The following is a 23,721-nucleotide window of genomic DNA, read 5'->3' on the forward strand; positions in this document are numbered from 1 at the left end:
TAGGCACAAATTAGGCACATTTGGGCAGTCTTGATACAAAATATTAAACAGAAATGCAATGGTTCATTGGATCAGTCTAAAATTTTGCACATACACTGGTGCCATCTAGTGGTCAAAACCTACATTGCAACTGGGCTGGAATAATACAGTATGGCCTTTCGCTTGTATTTCAAAAATGATGGTACAAAAAACATACAGAAGAAAGGGTGTTTTTTTCTTTGTATTTTCTTTTACCAGATCTAATGTGTTATATTCTCCTACATTCCTTTCACGTTTCCAAAAACTTCAAAGTGTTTCCTTTCAAATGGCACCAAGAATATGCATATCCTTGCTTCAGGGCCTGATCAACAGGCAGTTAAATTTGGGTATGTCATTTTCGGCGAAAATTGAAAATAAGGGGCGGATCCTTAGTTATGCATCACCCAATTCCCCTGTTTGTAAAAGTATTTGACTCCTTACACTCAATAAGTGGTTAGCCACCTTTAGCTGCAATGACTGCAACCAAATGCTTCTTGTAGTTGTTGATCAGTCTCTCACATCGCTGTGGAGGAATTTTGGCGCAGTCTTTTTTTCCCATTATTGTTTAAATTTAACTAGGTAAGTCAGTTAATTAAGAACAAATTCTTATCTACAATGACACACTACCCCAGCCAATTGTGCACAGCCCTATGGGACTCCCAATCACGGCCAGATGTGATGAAGTTTGAATTCAAACCAGGGACTGCAGTGATGCCTCTTGCACTGAGATGCAATGCCTTTGACCGCTGCGCCACTCGAGAGCCCAAGTCTTACATGCGGAACTGCTTTAACTCAGCGACATTTGTGGGTTTTCAACTGCTCGTTTCAAGTCCTGCCACAACATCTTGTTTATTTTGAACCATTTTCATGTAGACTTGATTGTGTGTTTTGGATAATTGTCTTGCTGCATGACCCAGCTGTGCTTCAGCTTCAGCTCACAGACGGATGGCCTGACATTCTCCTGAATAAGTAAAAAAAATACAAAAAATAAGAATAAGAAATAAATAGCAAAAAAAATAACAAATAATTGAAGAGCAGCAGTAAAATAACAATGCGAGGCTATATACACTATGTAAAGATAATAACAGAGAGTAGCAGCAGTTTAAAAGATGGGGGGGCAATGCAAGTAGTCTGATTACAGTGGGGGGAAAAGTATTTGATCCCCTGATGATGTTGTGTGTTTGCCGTTTGATAAAGAAAGGATCAGTCTAATTTTAATGGCATGTTTATTTGAACAGTGAGAGACAGAATAACAACAAAAATATCCAGAAAAACGCAAGACAACAAAGGAGTAGCTCAAGAAGAAGCACATTAAGGTCCTGGAGTGTCCTAGCCAGTCTCCAGACCTTAATCCTATAGAAAATCTGTGGAAGGAGCTGAAGGTTCGAGTTGCCAAACGTCAGCCTCGAAACCTTAATGACTTGGAGAAGATCTGCAAAGAGGAGTGGGACAAAATCCCTCCTGAGATGTGTGCAAACCTGGTGGCCAACTACAAGAAACGTCTGACCTCTGTGATTGCCAACAAGGGTTTTGCCACCAAGTACTAAGTCATGTTTTGCAGAGGGGTCAAATACTTATTTCCCTCATTAAAATGCAAATCATTTTATAACATTTTTGACATGTGTTTTTCTGGATGTTTTTGTTGTTATTCTGTCTCTCACTGTTCATATAAACCTACCATTAAAATTATAGACTGATAATTTCTTCGTAATTGGGCAAACGTACAAAATCAACAGGGGATCAAATACTTTTCCCCCCCACTGTATCTCCTGGGAGCGGGAGCATGAGCAGCAGTGTGTGGCGTTTTTCTTTCTGTTTTCTTTGAAAAGTGTCCCAGAGGAAAACATTGATCCTTTGGATGTCTCTCAAGTGTGATGTTTAAAAAAGCCCCCTCTTCTTAATTCTCTCTCTCTCTTCTCAATTTCTTCTTTCTTTCTTTCCTTCTTTCTTCCCTCTTACTTTTTCAGACTCACTTATTTCATTCATCTTTCTAATTTCTCTGTCCCCCCCACTTCCCAGATATCTGGTGTTAGAGCACGTCTCAGGGGGAGAGCTCTTTGACTACCTGGTAAAGAAGGGACGGTTAACACCCAAGGAGGCCAGGAAGTTCTTCAGACAGATCATCTCTGCGCTGGACTTCTGCCATAGTCACTCCATATGGTAAGCACTTTCTATATTCATATTATCCTTAACACTTACTGAGAACCCTTTTGGTTCCAGGTAGAAAGAACCCTTTTGGGTTCCATTTAGGATCCTTTCTACAGAGGGCTCTACATGGAACCCAAAATGGTTCTATGTGGAACTATAAAAGGTTCTCCCTGGAACCAAAAATGGTTATCCTTTGGGGACAGCAGAAAACCATTTTGGAACCCTTTTTTTCTAAGAGTGTACAGAAGCAATATATTAGTTGATTTTTCATCATTGGAGACACTTGATGTCGCAAAGGCCAATTGGAATGTCATAGGAACTAGCAGTCCTTAGTCCAATGGGTGTTGTTGTTTGGTTGCTATCTATGCTAGGGTTTGACCAGTCCTTTTCTTTTAATATCATGTAGAAAGTTCTTCTTCAGTAGAAATGTACCCTTGAGGAACCTATTCCTCAAATTTTAAAGCGCTTTGGATATCATTACACATGTAAGGTGATAAAAACTAAAAGCAGATCTAGCAAACTCAGTGAAGATCGAAGGGATCTCCAGAGTTAGCCATCCCCGCGTTCAGATCACTATCCAAAGGCATAATGCGCGAGCGTAAATCCAGACACGAAAAGTCAAAATGTTCCATTACCGTTCGTAGAAACATGTCAAACGTTGTTTACAAACAATCCTTAGGGTCTTTTTAACATAAAACGTAGATAATATTCCAACCGGACAATAGCGTATTCATTCTAGAAGAAAAAGAAGGAACGACGCGCTCGTGTGCTCACACATAACCAAGTCCTTTGTCCTCAGGCAGTCCACTGATTGTCTGAGCTCCTATTCTCTGCCCAGTAACAGGAGATGGATGAAACAAGTTTCTAAAGGCTGGTGACAGCCAATGGAAGCCTTAGGAAGTGCAACGTGACCCCACAGACACTGTAGTTTCGATAGGGATTCAAAAGAAAAACTACAATTTTCAGATTTCCCCCTTCCTCGTTGGATTTTTCTCAGGTTTTTGCCTGCCATATGAGTTATGTTATACTCACAGACATCATTCAAACAGTTTTAGAAACTTCAGAGTGTTTTATATCCAGATGTCCTAATAATATGCATATCCTGCCTTCTGAGTCTGAGAATCAGGCAGTTTAACTTGGGCACGTTTTTCAACCAAACGTAAAAATACTGCCCCCTCTCCTTAACAGGTTTTAACAATGAAGTAAGGTATGCACTCTTCGAAAAAATTGTTCCAAAGGGTTCTTTGAGGAGGAACGGGGTTCCACCAAGAACTGTTTTGATCCGAAGATTCCTTTTTGGAAGACAATGGTTCTTTGTAAGGTAAAAGGTTCTACCTGGAACCTTTAACATCCTAAGAACTATTTTCTTGAATTATTCTTTGGAAGGCAAGAGGGATTCTTTAGATGATACAGCAGTAGCAATAGAGGGATATAACATCTACAGAAGAGACAGGAATGCCTATGGTGAAGGTGTTGCTGTATATGTTCAGAGCCATATTCTTGTAAAGCTTACATGATGACCACACCGCTCGCGTCACGTGCGTTGCAAAATACATTTAAACATACATGTTATTCAATTATTGCACCCACACTGTTCACACGCGCCAACAGGCTAAAATAGAAGTCAGTTCTATTTGCGATGGTGAATGTGGTGCAAGTCCTGCCTCTCCCATCTCCTCATTGGTTTATAGAAGGAGATACCCACGTGCCATCTCCTCATTGGTTATACCCACATGGGTGATTGTAAGATGAACTGAGTTCGGTCTGTCATCGTGGTAACTGAGATGCCAATCGCCAAATAAATTCCAAAGAAGAAAAAGCCTGGAAGGAGCAGAGATGACTAGAAATGATTCGGTTTACCATTTTAGTGTGGATTAATTGTAGGAGTAGAGGACCTTGTGCATTTCAGGTAAAATAACAACTCAACGTTTATATCCCAGGACAAATTAGCTAGCTACAGCAACTGTAAGCTAGCTAAATTGTCATAAATTGTTAATGCTTTTCGACCTGTCCCGAAATTAATATAATTGGATCAGAGTTTGTTTTGATATTTTAACCTGCGTGTCATGATCACATTTGGTGTGGGGGGACAAAATCAATTTGCGCACGATGGCACACGATAGCGCACGCGTGCAGCCGGTTTGGGTACGGTGTTACAGACGATCTCATAAATGACCTGCCTAAATGAGTACCGACTCGTAGCACTCACATTTGTAGCCATGAAATTCTTTGAAAGACTGGTCATGGCTCACATCAACACCAATATCCCAGAAACCCTAGACCCACTCCAATTTGCATACCACCCCAACAGATCCACAGATGATGCAATCTCTATTGGACTCCACACTGCTCTTTCACACCTGGACAAAATGAACAGCTATGTGAGAATGCTATTCATTGACTACAGCTCAGCGTTCAACACCATAGTGCCCTCAAAGCTCATCGCTAAGGACCATGGGACTAAACACCTCCCTCTGCAAATGGATCCTGGACTTCCTGACAGGCCGCCCCCAGGTGGTAAGGGTAGGTAACAACACATCCGCTACGCTGATCCTCAACACGGGGGCCCCTCAGGGGTGCATGATCAGTCCACTCTTGTACTCCTTGTTCACTAATGACTCCAACACCGTCATTAAGTTTGCTGATGACACAATTTTTCAATTTTATTTTCCCATGATGTCAAGCAAAGAGGCACTGAGTTTGAAGGTAGGCCTTGAAATACATCCACAGGTACACCTCCAATTGACTCAAATTATGTCAATTAGCCTATCAGAACCTTCTAAAGCATGACATCATTTTCTGGAATTTCCCAAGCTGGTTAAAGGCAGTCAACTTAGAGTATGTAAACTTCTGACCCACTGGAATTGTGATACAGTGAATTATAAGTGAAATAATCTGTCTGTAAACAATTGTTGGAAAAATGACTTGTGTCATGCACAAAATAGATGTCCTAACCGACTTGCCAAGTGGTTGAAAAACAAGTTTGAATGACTCCAATCTAAGTGTATTTAAACTTCCGACTTCAACTGTATCTAGCTAGCTAAACAATGAATCATAATCCCAATTAATGACAATACTACCCTGCATGAATCTGCAGATAGCTAACCAACCAGCTTCAATGTTAGCTAGCTAACATTAGGCTATAACTAGCAAAGCAAATGGCTCTGAGATACAAATAATATTACGACACAGATCAACACATGATGTTAGCTAGCGAGCCAGCCAGCTATCGTTAGCTAGCTAGCTAACAGTACACTTTAACTTTAATGAAAATTACTTTGTCAAAATGTGTAATATCTGAAAATTTAGCTAGATAGACTCTCTTGCCCGTATACATCATGGATGGATGCTTCTCCCTGTCACGGATGCTATGGTTGCCCTTAGTTTGATGATGTATTCCAAAGACAGGCGTTTTCTCCATCTCCTTAGCTATCATACTCCAATTCCACTGATTTCAAAACTCGGTCCTCAAGAAAGTGGAGAGCAACACTTGCAGTTCTACTATGCAATATATATTTTTTTAAAGTCATGTTAGACAGGATGACTTAGACATACCTACCATTTCAAATAGACAGAATCGCACTACATGGCACACCAATCTGAACTCATCTCTCATTATGTCCAGCCCACTCATTATCTCAGCCAATCATGGCTATCGGTAAGGTTGCTGACTTTTTCTGTGGTTAAACTAACTAGGTTCGTAATTTAACAATTTTATTTGTATTTACAGATGGCATATAAGTTTGTTATTAAGGCACATGAAAGTTCACTTTACAGATGGCATTTCTGCCAAAAAAAATGCATTTTGATAAAACAAAAATGTTTACTTTCAAATTGCTCTCCTGTGAAGTAGTGACCCGCGACATACACCTAGTTTCCTAAAACGAGTCACATATCTAGTAAAGCCAAAGTTCCAAAATCTGGGCCTAAAATAGTGCAATAGAGGTCATACAAAATGTTTTGTACTGATTTCTATGTTGAAGATACAAAAAATATTTGTTGGTCTGATGAGGAGTATCCAGATGCTGCACGTGACGCATAAAAAAATGGTTTCTTCCAGTTATTCATAAGCATGCACCTGTCAAGAAACTGTTTGAACTGTTAAGGCCTAGTGGACTGATAAGGAAATTAAAAGCTGTTTGGTTTAGAGTAGGGATGGGCAACAGGAAAAAAAAAAAAATGTATGAAATTGTATGAAATGTATGCATTCACTACTGTAAGTCGCTCTGGATAAGAGTGTCTGCTAAAGGACTACAATGTAAATGTAACAATGTAAATAAAGGCACTCAGATCAATTTCCCAAAAAACCAACACTCCCTCAAAACCCACCCGGTAAATCGACCATGATAACATGTTAAGATAGCTGCCCACTAAACTAATTTAGCAATCTAAAAAATGTCACGGACTAAGTGACAGACTGTCAGTTACTGACATAACAAGAGAAAAACTGCACAACCAAATTTTGAAATTGCACCTTGTGTATTCTACTATTCTAACTTGCAAAAGTTATTGTTGTCCATCAATAATTAGAAACCACCTGGTACTGACAACTTAGATGGAAAGCTATTGATGACTATATTGCCACTTCTATTTATTATATTTTTTGTCTGGAGATTGTTTTAATCCTTAGACCTGGAGGGAAAATTCCGCTACCCAAGACTGGTAAAGCACCCTTTGCTGGTTCTAAACAGCAGCCCAATCAGCTTGCTGTCGACTCTAAATGTTGAGTAGCGGAACGCCTAGCCAATATCCAATGGAACAGCATGGCGCGAAATACAAAACCTCAAAAATCCAATAATTTCAATTTCTCAAACATACGACTATTTTACACCATTTTAAAGATACACTTCTCCTTAATCCAACCACATTGTCCGATTTCAAAAAGGCTTTACAGCGAAAGCAACACATTAGATTATGTTAGGAGAGTACATAGACCAAAATAACCACACAGCCATTTTCCAAGCAAGGATATATGTCACAAAAACCCAAAACACAGCACTAACCTTTGACGATCTTCATCAGATGACACTCCTAGGACATCATGTTACACAATACATATGTTTTGTTTGATCAAGTTCACATTTATATCCAAAAACAGCATTTTACATTGGCGCGTGATGTTCAGAAAATGTATTCCCACCAAAAACTCCCGGTGAATTTACAAAAATACTCATCATAAACGTTGACAAAATACATAACAATTAGTTTAAGAATTATAGATACTGTACTCCTTTATGCAACCGCTGTGTCAGATTTTAAAATAGCTTTACGGAGAAAGCACATTTTTCAATATTCTGAGTACATAGCTTGCCATCACAGAAAGCTATACAGACACCCGCCAAGTTCGGGGCAACCTAAACTCAGAATTAGCATTATAAATATGCGTTAAATATTACCTTTGCTGATCTTTGTCAGAATGCACTCCCAGGACTGCTACTTCCACAAGAAATGTTGTTTTTGTTTGAAATAATCCATATTTATGTCCAAATACCTCCGTTTTGTTCGTGCGTTCAGGTCACTATCCAAAGGCTAATGCGCGAGCTCAATTCGAGACGCAAAAAGTCAATGTTCCATTACCGTACTTCGAAGCATGTCAAACGCTGTTTAAAATCAATCTTTATGGTATTTTTTTACGTAAAATTGTGATAATATTCCAACCGGACAATAGCGTATTCATTCAAGGAGAAAAAGAAGGAACAGCGTGCTCGCAGGACTGCGCATATCCAATCTCTTTGTCCCAGGCAGTCCACTCAGTGAATGAGCTCCTATACTCTGCCCAGTGACAGGAGAATGCTCAAACAACTTTCTGAAGGCTTTTGACAGCCAATGGAAGCCTTAGGAAGTGCAACGTGACCCCACAAATACTGTAGTTTCGAAAGGGACTAGAAAGAACTACAATTCTCAGATCCACTTCCTGGTAAAATTTTTCAGCGTGCTCGCAGGACTGCGCATATCCAATCTCTTTGTCCCAGGCAGTCCACTCAGTGAATGAGCTCCTATACTCTGCCCAGTGACAGGAGAATGCTCAAACAACTTTCTGAAGGCTTTTGACAGCCAATGGAAGCCTTAGGAAGTGCAACGTGACCCCACAAATACTGTAGTTTCGAAAGGGACTAGAAAGAACTACAATTCTCAGATCCACTTCCTGGTAAAATTTTTCTCAGGTTTTTGCGTGCCGTATGAGTTCTGTTATACTCACAGACACCATTCAAACAGTTTTAGAAACTTCAGAGTGTTTTCTATTCCAATATACTAATATACATAATATGCATAATCTACTAACAAGCATATTCTAGTTTCTGGGCAAGAGTAGTAACCAGTTTAACCTCTCTAGGGCAGGTGGCACCAAATCGTCCCACCTACGTAACAGCCAGTTGAATCCTGTGGCGCGATTTTCAAATACCTTAGAAATGCTATTACTTCAATTTCTCAAATATATGACTATTTTACAGCTATTTAAAGACAAGACTCTCGTTAATCTAACCACACTGTCCGATTTCAAAAAGGCTTTACAACGAAAGCAAAACATTAGATTATGTCAGCAGAGTACCCAGCCAGAAATAATCAGACACCCCTTTTTCAAGCTAGCATATAATGTCACAAAAACCCAGAAGACAGCTAAATGCAGCACTAACCTTTGATGATCTTCATCAGATGACACACCTAGGACATTATGTTATACAATACATGCATGTTTTGTTCAATCAAGTTCATATTTATATCAAAAACCAGCTTTTTACATTAGCATGTGACGTTCAGAACTAGCATAACCCCCGCAAACTTCCGATGAATTTACTAAAAATTTACTAAATTACTCACGATAAACGTTCACAAAAAGCATAACAATTATTTTAAGAATTATAGATACAGAACTCCTCTATGCACTCGATATGTCCGATTTTAAAATAGCTTTTCGGTGAAAGCACATTTTGCAATATTCTAAGTAGATAGCCCGGCATCACAGGGCTAGCTATTTAGACACCCACCAAGTTTAGCCTTCACCAAACTCCGATTTACTATTAGAAAAGTTTGATTACCTTTCCTGTTCTTCGTCAGAATGCACTCCCAGGACTTCTACTTCAATAAAAAATGTTGGTTTGGTCCAAAATAATCCATAGTTATGTTCCAAGAGCGACGTTTTGTTCGTGCCTTCAAGACACTATCCCAATGGTAAATAAGGGTCACGCGCACGGCGCATTTCGTGACAAAAGATTTCTAAATATTTCATTACCGTACTTCGAAGCATGTCAACCGCTGTTTAAAATCAATTTTTATGCCATTTTTCTCGTAAAAAAGTGATAATATTCCGACCGGGAATCTGCAATTAGGTAAACAGCTGAAAGAAAATACAGCACGGGGTCGACTCGGGCACGCTCCTAATTCCTTTGTCCTCTTATCGGCCACTTGGCAAAGGCGATAATGTGTTTCAGCCTGGTGCTGCCTTGTCATCGTTCAGCTTTTTCCCGGGCTCTGAGAGCCTATGGGAGCCGTAGGAAGTGTCACGTTACAGCTAAGATCCCCACTCTTCAATAAATAGAGACAAGAAGAACGACTCCTTGTCAGACAGGCCACTTCCTGCATGAAATCTTCTCAGGTTTTTGCCTGACATATGAATTCTGTTATACTCACAGACACCATTTAAACAGTTTTAGAAACGTTAGGGTGTTTTCTATCCAAAGCCAATAATTATATGCATATTCTAGTTACTGGGCAGGAGTAGTAACCAGATAAAATCGGGTACGTTTTTTATCCGGCCGTGTAAATACTGCCCCCTAGCCCTAACAGGTTAATTTGGGTACGTTTTTTATTCGGCCGCAAAAATACTGCCCCCTATCCTTAACAGGATATTACAAACTTTTTGGAAAAAAATGTGTTTGTCCAGATACAGTTCTATTTCTCTGTAAACAAATTAAGAACAGACTATCAGCATGCTTAAAGAGAAGGGCACTCAACATGTACTTAAGTTACACAAATGACTGAAAGATATTGCTAGTAATAAAATTGTGGGAGCTAGTGTTTTAGTACTTGACATCGGTCTTGGGTCCGGTCTGGAGACCACATATTGAGTGTCTCTGTCTTGTCTAGATGTTGGTGTTGGATACGTTTGTACTCTGTCTTAACTTGGTGTCGGACATTGAGGACTGGTAATTTCTTCTCGAGATCAGCCGAGACCAGCGGAGTAAAAAACTCATTATTATTATTAGCTTCCATTCAGTCACTGCATAAAACCGCTTTGCCAGACCAAAAATATACATTCCTTTTTTGAAATGAATATCTTTACAGCCTTGTCTATTATAGACATGTTTGCACAGGGGTGAACCTATATACCTTTAGTGTGTGACAGGTTCGTGATTCTGAAAGTACAGTAACTGTAATACCAGCGCACTCATGTAGGAGAGTGCCCTTTTTGTAAAACATGAAGGGCCAGTGATGTAGTGCAGGGTATACGCAGGTATAAACCGTATACCCACTTTTTTTCAGTGGTCATTGCGTACATTAACTTCTTAATCCCTTCTGATGCGTATCATAGTAATGTATTGGAGGTATATGACTTATCAGTTATTGAGTACAATAGAGAAATCATGCACAAAAGAGCCTACACAATTGCAAAGCACGTGCAATATATTCACAGGCGAGCCACGCATATAGCCTAGTTTCAGCGGAATATAATCTGCAGGCTTCAAGAGTGTGCAGCTCTCAAGTGGTTTGGCATGGAGCAGCATACAGAAGAATAGCATCTGTAGCCAGTAGGGTAGGAAAGACATTTGAACTTATTATATCTACCAGTAAATGCTAACTAAGGCAACACTCGGTATATAAATCAGGTATTGAAAAAGTTTAGTCAGAAGTGTTGGTTAGCAGGCTATTTATGATGTGCAACTGTCATCATGTGCTGTTTGCATCAGGAGTTGTAGAGATGACAGGCCCACCTAATCAGATTGATTTGTTGTGGACTTAGACCATCAAATGTGTGTCTTTTTTTTTCTTCAGAAAGTGTGATTGAAAATTTGACAAATCTATAGGAAAACTCATTTTTCACACAGGGTGCCTTTCCTTCGCTGGGCGGGCTGTTTGGCAACCTTTGACAAAATTAGAGTATACCCACTTCTCCAGGAACCACTACACCATTGCATAGGGCCGATGGAAAGACAGTAGTCACACACAGCATGATGTTAAAGGATAAGAAATCCATAAACTCAGACATAATAAGCCAGTTGGTCCCAATCATTAAAATACAAAAACACAACCATTAAGCATTTTCCAATCAAAATGTACAACTATTGCTTCACCTTGGAAAAAACATTTAATGTTTAGCACACAAAGTAACCCTTGACCTAAAGCAGGAGTCATCAACCCGTTGACCGCGGTCGACAAGTCGATCTTGGATGCTAGTAAAGTAGTGGACTTGTCTCATGTCATGACACTTGTCGTTATGATTGTTAATTCGATTCGCGCAAAAGGACTTCAGCACCACTTGTGTAAATCTTTATCACATGAGCTTGATGCCAAATACAGTGACTTAATTCTCCACGCTTGCGTAAGGTGGTTGAGTCGCGGGAAAGTACTGCAGCGATTGGTTGACTTGCTGCCCGAGATCAAATCATTTCAGGAGTCACGAAATGAGGAGCATGAGGAACTGTCTGATGATGCATGGCTGCTAGACTTAGGTTCCTCGCAGACATAACAGCAAAACTGAACGAGCTCAACCATGAGCTTCAGGGAAAAGACAAAGACGTGGCACACATGATCAGCACTGTCAATTCATTTTTTTTTTATTTCCCCTTTATTTAACCAGGTAGGCCAGTTGAGAACAAGTTCTCATTTACAACTGCGACCTGGCCAAGATAAAGCAAAGCAGTGCGACAAAAACAACAACATAGAGTTACACATAAACAAAAGTACAGTCAATAACACAAAGGAAAAGAAAAGTAGAAAAATCTATGTACAGTTTGTGCAAATGTAGAAGTGTAGGGAGGTAGGCAATAAATAGGCCCTAGAGGTGAAAATAATTACAATTTAGCAAAAAATAATGAAGTGATAGATGTGCAGATGATGATGTGCAAGTAGAGATACTGGGGTGCAAAAGAGCAAGAGGGTAAGTAATAATATGGGGATGAGGTAGTCGGGTGTGCTATTTACAGATTGGCTGTGTACAGGCACAGTGATCGGTAAGCTGCTCAGACAGCTGATGCTTAAATTTAGAGAGGGAGATATAAGACTCCATCTTCAGAGATTTTTGCAATTCGTTCCAGTCATTGGCAGCAGAGAACTGGAAGCAAAGGCGGCCAAAGTAAGTGTTGGCTATGGGGATGACCAGTGCAATATACCTGCTGGAGTGCGTGCTACGGGTGGGTGTTGCTATGGTGACCAGTGAGCTGAGATAAGGCGGGGCTTTACCTAGCAAAGACTTATAGATGACCTGGAGCCAGTGGGTTTGGCGATGGATATGAAGTGAGGGTAATTTTGGATTGGAGATGCTTAATGTGAGTCTGGAAGGAGAATTTACAGTCTAACCAGACACCTAGGTATTTGTAGTTGTCCACATATTCTAGGTCAGAACCAACCAGAGTAGTGATGCTAGTCGGGCGGGAGGGTGCAGGCAGCAATTGGTTGAAGAGCATGCACTTAGTTTTACTAGCATTTAAAAGTAGTCAATGCCGTCTGACCTGGGTATAGGGGCGAAAGACTAATCGAACCATCTAGCAGCCGGTTCCCTCCGAAGTTTCCCTCGGGATAGCTAGCGCTCGAAGTCTCGCAGTTTTATCTGGTAAAGCGAATGATTAGAGGTCTTGGGGCCAAAACGATCTCAACCTATTCTCAAACTTTAAATGGGTAAGAAGCCCGGCTCGCTGGCTTGGAGCCGGGCATGGAATGCGAGCCCAAGGGTGTGTGGGCCTCTCAGCCAAGGAATGGAAGGCTGGTGCACTTCCCAAATGTAGAGAAAATGTCACAAAACATAAGAAACAAAGATGCTTTTCTCCCACAATAATTATGTGCCCACCTGGGAAACTGGCATCCGAATTCAACAGGCGTTTTCAGGAGTTAAATGACATAGGGGACGTTGTTGCATTTATCTCAAACCCTTTCCTCCCCACTGAGATTGAGGAGATGTCCGCCAAATTCCAGCAAGTATTTGCTTTACCAATCGGAGTTGACATGGAGATAATTGAATTGCAAAATTACATCGGGTTGAAAGCAAGATCAAGAGACAGTGATTTTTGGGATCTTGTAAACACTGAAAAGTTTCCCCTCCTTTCATCCTGCGCACTTAAGGTGAAGTCCTACTTTGGATCAACATATCTCTGTGAGATGGCCTTTTCACGGATTAAAACAATCAAGTCAAAGAACAGGTCTTGTCTAACTAATAGACATCTCACAGATAGTGTCAGACTTGCTGTGTCAAACTATGAGCCAGACTACAGAGCACTTGCTGATAGTGTGCAATCACAGCCATCACATTGAATGTGTGTGTATGGGGAGGGGATCTCATCCACAGCCATCAGAGTGAGTGAGTATTGCCAGTTTGAAATGTGTTGTAGGCTATATTGTTTACAAAAGGATGTGATCTGTGTTGTATGTTGTTCAAAAATTGAAAGTGAAACGGTACTGTACATGATTGGCTTAGGCCTGTAATTGACTGATTATTGAGGTAATGAATGGTGGTAGGGCTGTGATTTGTGTGAAAATATTTTTGAACAATTGAATGTGACTGTTGTCATAATATTTTGAATGCTAGTTGCACTTACTTGAGTATTGTCATTTTGATGTGTCTTGAAATATAATGTTTAAAAAGGGAAAGTGAAACAGTAGTGTACATGATTGCCTTAGGCCTGTAATTGACTGATTATTGAGGCTATATATGAATGGTGAATGAGTCATAGGCCTGTGGAAATATTGAAAAATGTAATATGACCGTTATAAAATATTGAATGATAGTTGCACTTACTTCTGATTATACTATTTGTATAATTAAATGAATACTTTGCTTGTGACTGACAGGTAACAAAATAAAGAATGTCAAAGTGGAACTACATTGTGGCCTTGTTTTTTCGTGATTTTTTTGCAAGTGGTAGATCTTGGATTACATTTGGACTTGGGATGTGATCTTAGGCTTGAAAAGGTTGGTGACCACTGACCTAAAGTTTAAAGTGCAACTGACAGCATTTTAAGTACTTTGCAGATATGAAACAAACAGACAATCATAATATCAGTAAAACATATCAAATGACCAGTTTATGCTACAAAACCAACTTTAGAAGGTTTTAAAAATAGGTTATATTTGACGCAACGTTCCATGACGTACACTAATGCATTGCTGACAAAATAGATGGATGCAGTTCAATGCATGATTCATATATTTCACCAATACTGTAGAAAAGGCCCATGGAGTTGGTGGGATCGCCCTTCAATTCATGGCCACTTGCTCAGCTGGGCCAGGGACGCTTTAATTAGGTCAGGTGGAAATGTCAGACAGATCTCAACTCACTAAAAGGAGGAAATCGCCCGACCTGGCTGCTTTCTCTTCCTTAACTCCTTCTAATCCAGACATTCTGTGCATCCATGAATCGATGTAAATCCACCGACTCTGTTACCTTTCATCTGAACTATCTGTTGCGATAGGGAGAGAGGGCCATCAGTTATTGTTTATAGTTATTACCGCGGAGTGCGGCTTGGAGCGCACGCTTCAAACCTGTTGTGTAATGTAAATGGACAATGATCACGGCCCTACAGATCACAGGCCAATTATGCCATCGATGTGGTTAATATGTAATGAAATTACATGTACATATGAAGACAAACCTGAAAGGATGAAATATGAAACATCATTATTGTTTGCTGAACTGATCAATTCTGATATCAAACTGATGGAGATTATAGATTGAATAACCAATAACGGATTGAATTATTTGTTTTATTATTCTCATGATTATGATGAATAGTTATGAGCTTAAATGACGATTCATATTGACTTATTATTGAACTGAATTGCTGAATTACTTAATTATGTTAATAATGAGAATGATTGTAATGATTTGATCTTTGTGATTATGCATTTGATTGGATACATGTTATTCTGTTCCCTTTGTTATGCAGCACAGACTACCCAGTAAATATATCACTTTATGGTTAAAGGGATTCCTGCCTCAGTCTCATCCATTCCTCTGTCACCTGACCCATGACCTCCTGTTCACCTTCACTGTCAGTCATCCTACCTGTTCAGCTACCCACACAGATTCCAATAATATTTCAAATACATTTCTTGGTAGTTGTAAATCACAGCTGGCCTGGTACATTGTTTGCTGCCTCCATTCGGGATGGACTGTTTTAGTTTCAATGACTCAATATTATGGACAAAAACAAAAGAATGTAACTAAGGCTGGGAATGTCAATACAATCAAACTAGCAAGGGCAATGACCACAAGTCACTGATAATGTGGCTAATAGGCTAGCATATCTATTTATGTAGCAAGCCAAAAACACAGAGTCTAACATTAGATAGATAGACAGACAGACAGACAGACAGACAGACAGACAGACAGACAGACAGACAGACAGACAGACAGACAGACAGACAGACAGACAGACAGACAGACAGACAGACAGACAGACAGACAGACAGACAGACAGACAGATAGACAGACAGACAGATAGATAGATAGATAGATAGATAGATAGATAGATAGATAGATAGATAGATAGATAGATAGATAGATAGATAGATAACTAGCTAGCTAGTTGCCTGGAGGATGTCAGTTCATGCCATTGGAGGAGTGGGTGAGTAACTTTTTCCCCTCATATCTTTTTTTCAGTGGCTATACACAGCTAGAGCTGCATGTGGCATTTGGTTAGCTAGCAAGAACTTGAACGACTGTTATCCAGTTAGAATATCTCTTGCGTTTGCACATTCACTCTGGCTATCTACTCCAATTTCAGAGTACTCTCATCTAAGTATGCCAGAGCGCAGAACAACTGATGAATTTACAGATGCGCAAAACCCACTGAATTTGACCTGTGTCAGTAAACCTAGGCAAAAATAAGTAATAGTTAATCAAGAACTCTCTAGATAACATGTAAACTGCCTAACCAGCTCTGCTAAGTGAGTAAAATGGTCAGAGTGAGCTGTTCTCTCATTTGTGTCTGGAAGTAGCTAGCTAGCAAGCTAGCCAACTTCAGCCAGTTAGCTTGGGTGCTTGGTTGGGAAAAACATGTATTGGAAGGCAAGCTGCAGAAGGACAAGGAGGCTATAATTCCCCATTGTCTATCAGTGCAATTTTGACGACCAACTAGCTGAAAAAGTTTGAGTGTTTGTCTGTTTCTTTCTTAGATTTTAGCTTATCTTGCTCTGGCTAGCATTAGTTTTTTATCTTGTTGTTGATATGTGTAACTGAGGGAAAGAGAGCCTACCTTTTTACGGTTGTTTGATCAATAGGACTTTAAAGTTCCCAAATGTAAGAGAACTTCCTTGGTGTTTAAATTCACAATATATACAAAAGTATGTGGACACCCCTTCAAATTAGTGGATTTGTCTATTTCAGCTACACCCATTGCTGACAGGTGTACAAAATCGAGCACACCGCCATGCGATCTCCATAGACAAACATTGGCAGTGAATGGCCATACTGAAGAGTGAATTTCAACGTGCACAGTCATCGAATGCCACATTTTCCAACGAGTCAGATTGTCAAATGCCTGTCCTGCTAGATCTGCCCCGGTCAACAGTAAGTGCAGTTATTGTGAAGTGGAAATGTCTAGGAGCAACAGCGGCTCAGCCGCGAAGTCGTAGGCCACACAAAAGCTAACAGAACAGGACCGCCGAGTGCCGAAGCGCGTAAAAATCATCTGTCCTTTGTTGCAACACTCACTACCGAGTTCCAAGCTGCCTGTAGTCAAATAATTCCTTAATTTTGGGTCAGTCACAGTGGTCAGGTATTCTGCCACTGTGTACTCTCTGCTTAGGCCCAAATAGCATTCCAGTTTGCTCAGTTTTTTTGTAAATTCTCTCCAATGTGTCAAGTAATTATCTTTTTGTTTTCTCATGATTTGGTTGGGTCTAATTGTGTTGCTGTCCTGGTGCTCTCTGGGGTCTGTTAGTGTTTGTGATCAGAGCCCCAGGACCAGCTTGCTTAGGGGGCTCTTCTCCAGGTTCATTTCTCTCTCTCTCTCCTTCTCTCTCGATCACAGTCTCTCTCTCTGTCTCTCTCTCGATCACTGTCTCTCTCTCGATCTCTCTCTTACTCCCTCCGTCCCTGACTCCATATTGAGCCAATCTATGGTGGCTCTGTCCTTGGGTGGTAGCTAGGTAAAGCAATGCTGACTTTATTGACAGCGGAGGTTTTCTCCCTGGATGCATGCCTGCAGAAGACATGTGTTTATGTCCTATCATCATTATCTCTGATAGGCCTCTGAGAGCCACATAATGGGAAATCATTTCCCCCTGTTGTTTCCTTCCCCCCTTCCTTATCTTCCATCTTCCAGAATGCCTGTTAGGGCATCATGGTGGAACACATGGAGGATGAGTGGTGGTTGAATGGAGAGATGCAAGGGAGGGAAGTTGGTGGGAGGGGTGAGATAGAGGGGTTATTGTAGGGGGAGGAGGGAAGATGGAGATGGTAATTGGGTTTTGTGTAAGTAGGAGTACAAGGACAGGTTGGGAGTCTGGTTGGGTAGAGGAATGGGGAGAGGGCAAGTACAGGTACATGTAAGAGATGATGAGGAAGGGATCCTCTGCATTGAACACAAAACAAGACAGAGAGAAGGGCTGAAGATGAATCAAATGTATCAATAAAAAAGGAAGTCGCCTAATTCATTAAATTACCACGATGATACTGACCAGTGGCACACAATGACCAACCAACTTTAGCTGTAACTGCAAGCTTAGGCAGTTACACAAGAGAAGAGTCTCTATCCTGGTCCCAGATCTATTAGTGCTGTCATGCCAACTCAGTGTGACATTGACCATGCACAAACAGATCTGGAACCAGGCTAAAGTGTCTTGCCACTCGTTCACTCAATCTCCTGCTCCCCTGACAGCTCATCCTCCTGTTTATACTGAGTTTTTGTGGAGAGGCTTTTGATAGCTCCTCTCATTCCCTCTAATCAAGCCCTGATTCCATCTACATTGAAAAGAGAGCCTGTGAGGCATGTACTGTATACAGGAAGGCTTCAGTCAGAGACAGCTAGCACTAGGATTGCAAAATTCTGGTAACTTTACCAACATTTCTAGGTTTTCCAGAAATCCTGGTTTGAGGATTCAGGATTTCCTGCTTGTTCCCTCCTAATTCCGTGAATCTTCCAACCAGGATTTCTGGAAAACCTGGGAATTTTGGTAAAGTTCCAAGAATTTTGCAACCCTACAAGCACACTGAATGATTGATCTCACTAGCTGGCTGGAGGTCATCTTAAGCAAGATACTGCTTTGAAGATTGGCTAATATTGTGGGTTAAATGCTTCAATATAAATTCAGCAAAAAAACAAACATCCCTTTTTCAGGACCCTGTCTTTCAAAGATAATTCCTAAAAATCCAAATAACTTCACAGATCTTCATTGTAAAGGGTTTAAACACTGTTTCCCATGCATGTTCAATGACCCATAAACAATTAATGAACTGTAACGCTCGTCGTAAGAAGGAGAAGTGGACCAAAGCACAGCGTGGTAAGTGTTCATGATCATTTATTTCAAGACACACTCAAACAAAATAACAAACGGTGAAAAAACGAAAGCGCACAGTTCTGTCAGGCTCAGAATGCTAAACAGAAAACATAGATATCCCCACCCGAGTCACACCTTGACCTAACCAAACATAGAGAATAATAAAGATCTCTACGGTCAGGGCGTGACAGTACACCCCCCAAAGGTGTGGACTCCGGCCGCAAACCTGAACCTATAGGGGAGGGCATCTCCTCTTGGTGGAGGCTCCGGTGCGGGACGCAGATCCCCCTCCACTTGGGGCTCCCCCCACTTTCGTGGAACCGGACCGTGGATCGTCGCCGGAGGCACCGGACCCTGGATCGTTGCCGGATGAACCGTACCGTAGATCATCGCTGGAGGCTCTGGACTGGGCACCCCCGCCGGAGGCTCCGGACCGCCGACCGTCGCTGGAGGCTCCGGACCGTGGATCGTCGCTGGAGGCTTCGTGCTGTGGATCATCACTTCAGGCTCCGGGCCGTGGATCATCACTGGAGGCTACGGGCCGTGGTTCATCACTGGAGGCTTCGTGCCGTGGATTATCACTGGAGGCTTCGTGCCGTGGATCATCACTACAGGCTCCTGGCCATGGATCATCACTGGAGGCTTCGTGCCATGGATCATCACTGGAGGCTTCGGTCCATGGATCATCACTGGAGGCTTCGGACCATGGATCATCACTGGAGGCTTCATACGTGGAGCCGGAACAGGTCTCACCGGACTGAGGAGACGTACTGGCAGCCTGGTGTGTGGAGCTGCCACAGGGCTTACCAGTCTGGGGAGACACATTGGAGGCCTGGTAGGTGGAGCCGGAACCGGTCTCACCAGACTGGGGAGACACACTGGAGGCCGGGTGCGTGGAGCAGGCACAGGGTGTACCAAGCTGGAGAGACGCACTGGAGACCAGGTGCGTGGAGCTGGCACAGGATATACTGGGCCGTGGAGGCGCACTGGAGGTCTGGAGCGTAGGGCTGGCACAACCTGTCCTGGCTGGATGCTCACTTTAGCCCGGCAAGTGCGGGGCGCTGGCACAGGACGAACTGGGCTGTGAAGGCGCACTGGCAACACAGTGTGTAGAGCTGTCGCAGGATATCCTGGACCGAGGAGGCATACTGGAGACCAGGAGCACTGAGCCGGCACAACCCATGCTGGCTGAATGCTCACTTTAGCCCGGCAAATGCGGGGAGCCGGCAACGAGCGCACCGGGCTGTGAAGGCGCACCGGAGATACGGTGCGCATCACCGCATAACACGGTGCCTGACTGGTCACACGCTCCCCACGGTAAGCACGGGGAGTTGGCTCAGGTCTAATCCCTGACTCCGCCAACCTCCCCGTGTGCCAACCCCCCAAATTTGTTTTTTTGAGCTGCCTCTCGGGCTTCCATTGTCGCCATGCTAATTCCTCGTAGCGTCGCCGTTCCTCCTTTGCTGCCTCTATCTCTTCCCTTGGACGGCGATACTCCCCAATCTGCGTCCAGGGCCCTTTGCCGTCCACGATCTCCTCCCATGTCCAACTATCCTGGCCACGCTCCTTGGTCCGTTTTTGGTGGGAGGTTCTGTAACGCTCGTTGTAAGGAGGAGAAGTGGACCAAAGCGCAGCGTGGTAAGTGTTCATGATAATTTATTTTAAGACACACTCAAACAAAATAACAAACGGCAAAAAAACGAAAGCGCACAGTTCTGTCAGGCTCAGAATGCTAAACAGAAAACATAGATATCCCCACCGAGTCACACCCTGACCTAACCAAACATAGAGAATAATAAGGATCTCTACGGTCAGGGCGTGACATGAACATGCACCTGTGGAACGGTTTTTAAGACACTAACAGCTTACAGATGGTAGGCAATTAAGGTCACAGTTATGAAAACTTAGGACACTAGAGTTCTTTCTACTGACTCTGAAAAACACCAAAAGAAAGATGCCCAGGGTCCCTGCTCATATGCGTGAACGTGCCTCAGGCATGCTGCAAGGAGGCATGAGGACTGCAGATGTGGCCAGGCAGTAAATTGCAATGTCCGTACTGTGAGACGCCTAAGACAGTGCTACAGGGGGACAGGACGGACAGCTGATTGTCCTCGCAGTGGCAGACCACGTGTAACAACACCTGCACAGGATCGGTACATCCGAACGTCACACCTGCGGGACAGGTACAGGATGGAAACAACAACTGCCAGAGTTACACCAGGAATGCAAAATCCCTACATCAGTGCTCAGACTGTCCGCAATAGGCTGAGAGAGGCTGGACGGAGGGCTTGTAGGCATGTTGTAAGGCAGGTCCTCACCAGACATCACAGGCAACAATGTCACCTATGGGCACAAACCCACCACCGCTGGACCAGACAGGACTGGCAAAAAGTGCTCTTAACTGACGAGACGCGGTTTTGTCTCACCAGGGGTGATGGTCAGATTCTCGTTTATTGTCGAAGGAATGAGTGTTACACTGAGGCCTGTACTCTGGAGTGGGATAGATTTGGAGGTGGAGTGTCCATCATGGTCTGGGGCGGTGTGTCACAGCATCATCGGACTGAGCTTGTGGTCATTGCAGGGAATCTCAACGCTGTGTGTGATAGGGAAGACATTCTCCTCCCTTCCTGCAGGCTCATCATGACATGACCCTCCAGCATGACAATTCTACCAGCCATACTGCTTGTTCTGTGCGTGATTTCCTGCAAGACAGGAATGTCAGTGTTCTGCCATGGCCAGCGAAGAGCCCGGATCTCAATCCCATTGAGCATGTCTTGGGACCTGTTGGATCGGAGGGTGAGGGCTAGGGCCAAAAAGGGTGAGGGCTAGGGCCAAAAAAATGTATGAAATGAATGCATTCACTACTGGAAGTCGCTCTGGATAAGAGTGTCTGCTAAATGACTAAAATGTAAAAATGAGTGAGGTAACATCTCACAGCAACAACTGGCAAATCTGGTGCAGTCCATGAGGAGGAGATGCTCTGCAGTACTTAATGCAGCTGGTGGCCACACCAGATACTGAATGTTGATTTTGACCCCCCCTTTGTTCAGGGACACATTATTAAATTTATGTTAGTCACATGTCTTTGGAACTTGTTCAGTTTATGTCTCAGTTGTTGAAACTTGTTATGTTCATACAAATATTTATACATGTTAAGTTTGCTGAAAATATACGCCGTTGAGAGTGAGAGGACATTTCTTTTTTTGCTGAGTTTAGATCCATACCAACACAAAACAGGGAGCAATATTGATAATTGATGTCCCCATCAATTATGTTAAAGTTGTCAACCAGGGGCTGTTAACCAACCATTGACATAAACATGTCATTTATGGTATATGAGCTTCACTCCAATGAGAAAAGAGCCATTGACTGTCATAATAAAGAAAAATGAATCAGCATGCAGTGGGTTGTACCACAATGATTGCATGGGTGAATGATGTTTAATATCAGGGATTGCGTGGAATGCCTATAACAGCTCCCCCGGGGTGTAAGCCCCTATTTGAACCATATTGTAGCGAACAGCAGGGCAGGGAAGCGAAACTGGGTCGCTAATGTGAAAGGCAAAACACCCTACACATCGCGCTAACCCACTTTGTGGGAATTGTAAAGTGATTCATATAGCGAGGAGGGCTACTCTGCCCTCTCCAAACGTGAAGGGACGTCCCTGTGCTTCGACTAACCTCAGCCCCCTCACACGTCGGGGCCGTGCGTTCCGATGGTCACCATCCCACTTCTGATACCAATGTAGCGAATGGCAGTGTAGGGAAGTGAACATGGGTTGGTGGTATGAAAGACGAATACCCTACACATTGCGCCAATAGGGTTAAACCACTTGGTGGGATTTGTAAAATGACTCATAGCCAACTAGCTCTCACAGTCTCACGCCAGAATTAGACCTTCATCCACGTTTCTCCAACAATGTTTTTTTTTAAATGTCAATGTAACATTTCAAAATGTTTAAAGTTAAGTTTGGGCATGAACTCAGAATTTTTATGGATAGGGTTAAGTTTAGGCATTAACTCCGAAATCTTAAGGTAATGTGTGGTTTGGGCTTATCAAAAACAACTTTCTATCACCGGATTTGAACTTGCAACCTTTGGAATCAGAGGCAGGAGCTTGCTCCCATCCACCATCCCCGTGTACAACTGAACCCTACTTGAAGATACCAGCACTCACTGTTGCCCATAGGGGCCGGTTTCCACATCATCTCCCAATGTCCTCAGACATGGATGGACGTCGAATACCGACTTGTATCAAGGGTGACCTGGCTGCATATAGCGAGGATCGCTACAACATGTACCAACGATAGGCTAATCCCATGTAAATCATATAGTCTAATACGCTATGCTTACTACAAGCCAGCTGAGGATTCTTATCACAATAGAATATAAATAGAATACAATACAAAATGATTGTCGATTGGTTAGAACAGAAATGTATCTCCTACCTTTCCCAACACCCCCAGATATACACACACATTGAGAGGCACAGGGTCAAATCAAATCAAATGTATTTATATAGCCCTTCTTACATCAGCTGATATCTCAAAGTGCTGTACAGAAACCCAGCCTAAAACCCCAAACAGCAAGCAATGCAGGTGTAGAAGCACGGTGGCTAGGAAAAACTCCCTAAAAAGGCCAAAACCTAGGAAGAAACCTCGAGAGGAACCAGGCTATGAGGGGTGGCCAGTCCTCTTCTGGCTGTGCAGCAGTGCAGCACCCCTGGATGGAGAGCAATTGTGGGGGGTTAAGTGCCTTGCTCGGGCACAACGGCAGGAGATGGTACATGGGATCAGAGACTAGCAGCCTTTCAGCTGCCATTTCAGTTCCATTCCCATCAACATCAGTTCCATTCCCATCAACATCAGTTCCATTCCCATCAACATCAGTTCCATTCCCATCAAC

At 42.5% G+C, this 23,721-nt stretch overlaps 1 protein-coding gene across 1 annotated transcript in view; it reads left to right on the forward strand.

Moving 5' to 3' along the window:
* brsk2a (BR serine/threonine kinase 2a) overlaps positions 1-23,721 on the forward strand; it is a 506,659-nt gene that overhangs the window by 362,607 nt on the left and 120,331 nt on the right. Inside the window, exon 4 of the mRNA XM_029758477.1 lies at positions 2,038-2,178. Within this exon, the coding sequence (XP_029614337.1) occupies positions 2,038-2,178 (141 nt within the window). The remainder of the gene's footprint in view (positions 1-2,037; positions 2,179-23,721) is intronic.

The sequence above is a fragment of the Salmo trutta genome, chromosome 7 (genome assembly GCF_901001165.1).
Source record: "Salmo trutta chromosome 7, fSalTru1.1, whole genome shotgun sequence".
Classification (NCBI taxonomy): domain Eukaryota; kingdom Metazoa; phylum Chordata; class Actinopteri; order Salmoniformes; family Salmonidae; genus Salmo; species Salmo trutta.